The sequence below is a fragment of the Fistularia commersonii genome, chromosome 2 (genome assembly GCF_037954325.1).
Source record: "Fistularia commersonii isolate RoL2024-O1a breed Wild chromosome 2, RoL_Fcom_v1.0, whole genome shotgun sequence".
Taxonomy (NCBI): Eukaryota; Metazoa; Chordata; class Actinopteri; order Syngnathiformes; family Fistulariidae; genus Fistularia; species Fistularia commersonii.
Window position 1 is genome coordinate 27,902,679 of NC_141285.1, and position 7,683 is coordinate 27,910,361.

The 7,683-nt window shown below is 47.5% G+C and overlaps 1 protein-coding gene across 2 annotated transcripts in view; it reads left to right on the forward strand.

Moving 5' to 3' along the window:
* The window catches only part of mtx2 (metaxin 2), a 3,503-nt gene extending 2,046 nt beyond the window's left edge, over positions 1-1,457 (forward strand). For both annotated transcript variants that reach the window (XM_086175798.1, XM_086175805.1), the window contains exons 9-10: positions 133-209; positions 298-1,457. In XM_086175798.1, coding sequence (XP_086031924.1) covers positions 133-209; positions 298-457 — 237 coding nt within the window. In that variant the 3' untranslated portion in view covers positions 458-1,457. The remainder of the gene's footprint in view (positions 1-132; positions 210-297) is intronic.
* Positions 1,458-7,683: the final 6,226 nt, after the last annotated feature.

The following is a 7,683-nucleotide window of genomic DNA, read 5'->3' on the forward strand; positions in this document are numbered from 1 at the left end:
TGTGTGTGTGTGTGTGTGTGTGTGTGTGTGTGTGTGTGTGTGTGTGTGTGTGTGTGTGTGTGTGTGTGTGTGTGTGTGTGTGTGTGTGTGTGTGTGTGTGTGTGTGTGTGTGTGTGTGTGTGTGTGTGGCAGGTGTATGAGGACGTGAGCCAGTGCTGCCAGGCTCTCTCCCAGCGTTTGGGAACGCAGCCCTACTTCTTCAACAAACAGTAGGTGTCTCCTGCTGCTCTCTGCTGCCCTCTGGTGGAGGAGCAGGACCAGCACACTGATGTGTGTGTTTGTGTGTGTGTGTTGAAGGCCCACAGAGCTGGATGCCCTGGTGTTTGGCCACCTCTTCACCATCCTCACCACTAGACTGACCAGCTCAGAGTTGGCTGAGAGGATCAAGTGCTACAGCAACCTGCTGTCCTTCTGCAGGCGCATCGAGCAGACCTACTTTGAGGACAAGACCTCCTGAAGGTGCAGGAGCCTTCTGGAGGAGGCCCTCCTCCCTCCTCCTGAATCATCTCATCCCTGTAAATAAGGCTGCATTCCTGTGTCGATAAAGTTCCAGCCCGGCGGCTCAGCTCTTCTCCTCCAGCTTCATGCTCTTCTCGGCTCCTCATGGCTCCTCTCGGCTCCTCTCGGCTCCTCATGGCTCCTCTCGGCTCCTCCCAGTCCAGGTTCCTGTCAGGAGTAACATGTGCCAACCGCACACCCACCAGGAGCTCCTCCTCCTCGTCCTCCTGGTCAGTTCCACAGAAGTGGCTCCGGAGTCTTTCTTCAGAAGGAACCAAGACTCTGTCTGGTGGAGGGTCCAAGTCCTCCTCAGAACCTCCTGCTCTTTTTTTTCCTCATTTGGTTGAAGGTGCCTGGACGTCCTCTCATTTCCCCTGCTCTCCACGAGAAGAACCCCTCACTCAGCCTTCTCTGCACGTGAAGGTCCACGCTGTCATTTGCTGGTAGATCAGTGTAACTGCTTGGCAACACACACTCACACACACACACACACACACACACACTCCCCTGTCAGGGTGAAGCTCTTGCTTCAGGACTGAAAACCTAGGAACCTTGTTTTATCTTTATTTTTAATTTTCCGTGACCTGAGCTGAGCTCCTCATCTCCACGGACGCTCTCATTCAATCCTGCCTGTGAGCAGATGATCATCTCTGGCTGATGGTCCAGATCAGTCAGGGGTGACCAGCTTCCATCCCTGAGGGTCTTCAGCGTCTGCTGGAGACCTTTGAGGACCAGCGGCTGATTCCTGATCAGAAGCAGAACAACTGAGCTTCACCCCCCCAAATCTCTAGCCCCTGACCAGATCAGAACCAGAACCCTGTGAGTCTGGAGCCACACACACACACACACACACACACACACACACACACTCCCCTCCTGTCCAAGTGTAGACTTCAGTCAGAAGGTGTGATTAATGTGTGAAGGGAAGTGCCTACAAAATAAAAGCCCTGACATTCAGACTTATCGCTCTGTGCTTTTACTTTGATGGCGTGATCTGAGTTCTTTCTGTGTGTGTGTGTGTGTGTGTGTGTGTGTGTGTGTGTGTGTGTGTGTGTGTGTGTGTGTGTGTGTGTGTGTGTGTGTGTGTGTGTGTGTGTGTGTGTGTGTGTGTGTGTGTGTGTGTGTGTGTGTGTGTGTGTGTGTGTGTGTGTGTGGCCAGCAGGGGGTGCTCATGTGTCCCTCAGTTTGAAGGTCCAACACAGGAAAGTGAGTTATTTCCATGTAACAAGCCTGTCCGTTAAATAATAATTACTTGTTATTTATTTTCTCAGATCCGTCCTCTAGGGGGAGCCAGAGAGCTGCAGTCTAGCCCACGCTCTCCGGCTGCCTCTGACCTTTGACCTCCTAAGGGGGCAGCTTCAGGGGTTAGATGCCGTCCTTCAGATGGCGCCAAAATACCAGATCAATGGCGATGGTTGAAGGAGAGCAGAAGTTGCTCCACCAGAGATAGTGTGAGTTGTCCTGCAGCTTCTGAGGTTCCATGCCTTCTGCTCAAATGATTCTGCTGAAAGTGTAAAAAACCCCAAATGAAATCCAAAGATGTCCCTCCTGGTTGACCTCTGACCGGTTCTGTGTGCGTGGTCCCGCCTCCATGGTGCCCGTCCACCAGGGGCCGCCATTGTTCAGCAGAAGACCTGGTGTTTGGCAGTGAGGATGAGGAGCCGGACGGAGGACGTCTTGACTTCTGTCTCTGTTCTTGTGGTCTCTGGATGTGAGTTCTTCACTCCTCAGCTGTGAGAGCCAGATATACATGAGCTCTCAGCCAGAGGGACCCGTTCTCCTCGCAGAGGATCCCAGAACGTCACCATCAGAGGAAATGACTGATGGACCCCAGATTTCCGCTGCTGGACAATCAACCCTAGAAGAACATCTCTGTGCTTCTGATGTTCGAATATCTACTGTCCCCCTCATGGATTCCACACAAATCCAGGTTTTATTGGAGTTCAGTTCAATTCTAGATGTTATTTAAATTAGTTCAAGTCTGGATTCAGCTGAAGATATTTGACCTATAAAAGTAAATTTTTGGACTTGGATGGATCAACATCCTGGTGGGGGTGGAAGTTGTGTGTGTGTGTGTGAGCAATGATTACGTGTCTCCGTATCGTCTAATGAGAAGCTGAGTCACAGGCTGAGGATGTGGGTCTGAGGAGGGCGTGGGTCCTGCAGCTCCAGGCCACCGGGGGGCGCTGCAGCCCAGGAAGGAACAGAGGTCCAAGGCTGACCCACGACACAAGAGGTCTTCTCTGGAGGCTTGGAGAAGAAGGCCTGGCCGGCACTGGGAACCTCAGATGGAGGCTTCCAGAAAGTCGGTGGAGACCTCTTAGGACCAAAGACCACTGCAAAGGAAGAGAAGAGGTCAGAGGTCACCACCACATCTGTGTCTGGAACTTTCCTCCTGCATCTGCCTGTGTGTATGTATGTGTATGTGTGTGTCAGTGTGTGTGTGTGTGGAGGCGATATAGATTACAGTGGAATAAAGAGATTAGCCGTGTGTTGATAATCCCTGTCTTGTAGCTTCTGCTTTTAGTCTCATCCTTCTCGCTCGACGTGTTTCTGCATCCCATAATAACAAGAGAGATTCGTCTCACAGAGGTTTGTTTACTCTGATCCCATTAACTGTTTCTACACCTGACGCCCCCCCGCCTCAACACCAACAGTCTGGAGCTCCAGTCGCTGTGACGACCAACCAGCCTCCATCACTAACTAACAGGAACTGCATGGGGATGACTGCCTGGTGTGTGTGTGTGTGTGTGTGTGAGACAGAGAGAGAGTGTGAGTGTGTGTTTGTGAGAGTGTGTGTGTTTGGGGTCTGATGTTAATAGGTCTCATTATGTCCAACCTCTAATCAGTAAAAAATAGCAAACTAGGTCAGTGTTTAGTCTGTGAACATACAAGTTCTCTGTGTTTCACATGACGGTGGAACCCGCACACACACCCTGACACGCGGTGAGGTCATGGCATGGAGGCTGACAGTTTCAGGAAATGAAACACACCTCAGATTTCAGCCGAACAACATGAACTCACATCTGAAACATGTGGCTTTGCTCTGATTGAAACCTTTCCCTGTGCTCCTCCTCCTCCTCCTCCTCCTCGTCCTCGTCTTCGTCCTGCAGGGAAACACACACACAGAGCTGAGAGTTCCCAGGTTTGTTCTCCTAGCGAAGAGCAATCACAACAAGATTTCACGGAGCTGCATGGAGAAGCCACACACTCTTCATGTGCCTGGAAATGAAGAGTGTGGTCGGGGGGGTTCCTTCCAATTTATCCCTTCGATGTGAAGCTACTCAAACGTCTGTGAGAAGACAAAACCATGCGGAAAGGACCTGGGTTCTAGGCTCCTGGAGGTCAAAGGTCAGCAGTCCGAACTGGGCTGAGCTTTGAATGTGGCCTCTGACGGGCACGCAGTCTCTTGTTTACACTGAGCCGCGGTTTCCAAGGCGACGCCGTAATCCACCTCTCAAGGTTTACACTCCGTCCGGACCCCCTCCCAGATGTGGTTTCACGGTTGCGATTGTTCCGTAAAGCTCAAGTCCGACCCCGGGATCGCCGCCCGACACCGCGGATCATTCTCACGGAGCCCGGCTGAGAGCCGGCGGGACGGAAATCTGAGCCAAACATCAAATTCCGAACGACACCGCTTACAATCTAAATGTTTAACTTGAAGCTCGGAGAAGCTCTGTCTCACCGGAGTCAGAGTCCGGAGTGGTTTGACATCCTCCCAATGTGGTGTTCCAACGTCTCAGGCACGCAAACAAGGCTGCCCACCAGCTCTGCCGCTGCCCCGAGAGCTTCCCGTCCTTCATCTCCGGACAGGAAGTGGGGGACGGAGCTGCTCTGTGACCCTTGTCCATGTTTCCCCACGTATTATTCTCCTCGCAGGTCATTAGAGGTCAGGTCTGTTTCCGAAACCCGCCGGTTGACCGATCAGCCGATCAACCCGATGGTGGAAAACGCTTTGACGAGGACCCGTCGGCCCCCCGGCTCTACATAGAGTCTGATCGTAACATCTACATCCCAGCCAGGACACCGGCGTTGCCTGATGATGCTTTGTCGAACAAATGTTTTGACATCGACGTCAGGACCAAAGCTGACGCTGGGTTGCTCTCAAGTTTCTAAAAATGCTGCTGAGCATCCAGGCGTTCATCTCCACACAGCCAGACAATATAACGATTTTTATCATTCCAGTTAAATGTTGCAAAAACCTTTTTATAACATTATATTTTTATTAAAATCGCACATTTTGTTTTTCAAATAAGCTTAATTCCTTCTGTATTTTTCTGGATTCTTTTCATTTAACCCGGTGAACAGATTTTATGAGATGTTTTCTGTGAATGATTGAATGTTTACTTGTCTTTCCTTCAGTGTTTACACTCTGGAGCAAAGGATTGTGGGTAATGTGACTCTGCTCGTGACCTTGTACCCCCGTCACGTGATACGGGAACCGTCGCCGGCGCCATCTTGATTCATCCTGTAGCGTTAGCCGGTGGCGCTGGTGTCATGAAGGCCGGCGGCAGGCCGGGGTGAAGCGGATTCAGCCACGGGTGGAGCTCGAAGGGGAGATTGAGAGAGGGACAATTTAACTGGCAGGAAATTTTATTTTTATTAAAAACCGCGCTGAATCAAAAGCTGACGCCGGACTGCGCTAACGTTAGCCAATCGATGCTAACGAGTCCATGAGTGCTAACGTTAGCCAATCGATGCTAACGTTAGCCAACCCTATGCTAACAAGCAGGACTATGCTAACACGCATACCGCAGCACCGGGCCGCCAAACCGGGAGGATTTCTTATCCAAGGAGCACCGTGAGGACCACCCTGCCCGCCGCCGTGGACTACGAAGCCCACCAGAAGCAGGACTGTGTGTGGGCATTAGCTCTTTGCTAAAGCCATGAACTTCTGTGGGTGAGTCCATGTTTCTCTCTGAGGAGGGGGAGGTCAAGCAGAAAATGGTATCGTCCTAATACCGGAACTGTTGGTCAGCAGCAGATTGATATTCCACATGTGGAACTGACTTTGAGATCAACAAGATTCCTGTCAAATTTTCAGAGTTCCATATTCAAATATTATTGTACTGGAAAATGATATATGTACACATTTCTCATCACACAATACAACAATATGGAACAATAGATATGTACTGCATCGCAACAAATCTGTTTTATAAGGAATGGTTTGAGAAAGGTATATGGTGAGTAATGGACTTGATGGATGACAATGGCAGTCTTCTAGACTATGAACAATTCTGTACTAAACACAGCTTTAACCCTCCCATATTAGAGTTCATAAAGTTACGTAATGCACTACCTCGACAATTTGTATTTCTGACCAAAAATTTAAATGACGCACCGAACCGTACAACCACAGTTACCCCAACTATCACTCCAGGGAATCTCAATTCTGGATAGAAAGTGCAGCAACTCCTTTATTAGGAAATGTTTCACAGGAAACTTATTCCCTGGACGTCAAAACAAAAATAATATTTTAAATAAATTTGATAAGGAATCGATTGCCAGGCTTTGAACTATGTATCTGACTCTACCCATACCCCCCGAGGCAAAAGAGACCCACTTCAAAATGATGAATGACATCTACCCATCTAAGGAATTATTGAGGGTACGCTTTAATTTTGAAGACAATATTTGTACATTTTGTGAAGACAACATTGAAACCACTGACCATATATTTTTCTCCTGCGAAAAAGTACAAGGCTTTTGGACTAAAACTCAAAAAATGGGTTAAAGATAATTTTCCATCGTCACCAGTTTCCTCCCTAGAGATGATATAACATTTGGTTTACTTTTAAGCAACATAAGAGATGAACTCTGTGTCAATGTGATTCTAGGCCTGGCCAAGTTCTTCATTCACAAAAACAGAATGCAAAAGTGTTCCCCAAATTTTACTTTCTTCATAAACGATTTTGAATTATATAAAAAAATCCTTAAAACTTATGGAAAAATCCCAAAACCAAAAAATATACAGTTTGATGTCTGAGATTCCTTGTGAACCACCAACTTAATACGTTATATTCCCCTTGCAAGGTTTTTTTTTTTTTTTTTTTTTTAATCTTATTTGTCTATCTACTTATTTAATTATTTCCTTTTACTTTCTTTATTGTCTAGCATTATACATTTCTCACAAACTTTTAACACTGTTAACTTCTGATTACATACAGAAGGAATGTCCTTATGTCCTTTGCTTCCTCATCCCCACTTGTTTCATTGACATTCAGTTCTACCTTGCCATGTTTATTTGTACATATGTATATTTGTCAGTACTATTTATGTTCAATTAAAAAAAATAATAAAACAAAATAAAAAAAAAATCCACATGTGGTCCTGGGATTTTCCACACGCTCTCCTCTGTAGACCCTCTGTAGACCTGGTCCCTGAGAGACCCTGTCCCTTGCAGAGGGACTGGCTGGCTGAGGTGCAGCTGAAACCAGATGCTAAAACTGGAGATTTAAAGACTTTGTGTGTCAGATTTGCAGATAATCACCATTTTCTAGTGTTTATTTACATGTTTGCCTGTAATACATGTAATTCCTGCTTAATAGTGGATTATCAGTTCCAACTTTGAATGTTTTGACAACTATACACGCACACTTCAAAACAATGAAATGGCTAATTAAAAGCCTTGCTTATCCGTGTCCAGATAGAAGCCCGTCCACCGGCTGTTTGGAGTGTGATGGCATGAACTTTGGCTTGTGCCAGTGTCTAAGCTGCAGAAGATGCAGCCTTAGTGTCCTGATCCTCTTACTGATGTTTGCTATCCCGTCCTCCTAATGATGCTAATGTCATTATTTGTTTGGAGATTAATGACAGCTATTTATAGCTGCTTAATCCACAGTGAGTAGGACTGCAGATTAAATTGTTAATCACATAATAACCCCCCGTCTCCCGTGGACACTCACCGTCTATGACTGGACTCTGATGATCCCATGTTATATATAATATTTAGAGGCATGCTTGATTTGAAGGAAGAATTGATTGATTTTATATTTGAAAAGAAGACCGCTGTCAATCGCAGGCCCATGTCTTCCCCCCCGTCAGCCGGGGCCCCGTCTGTTGGGACCCCAGTCGGTTTGATGGCTCCCCAAGTTATTAGTGTTGTAAACAGACGACGGTTCAGTCCGAGTGTTGATGGCAAACGTCCTGATGGAGCGTCCTGCCCTGATCGTCCATCGCAGC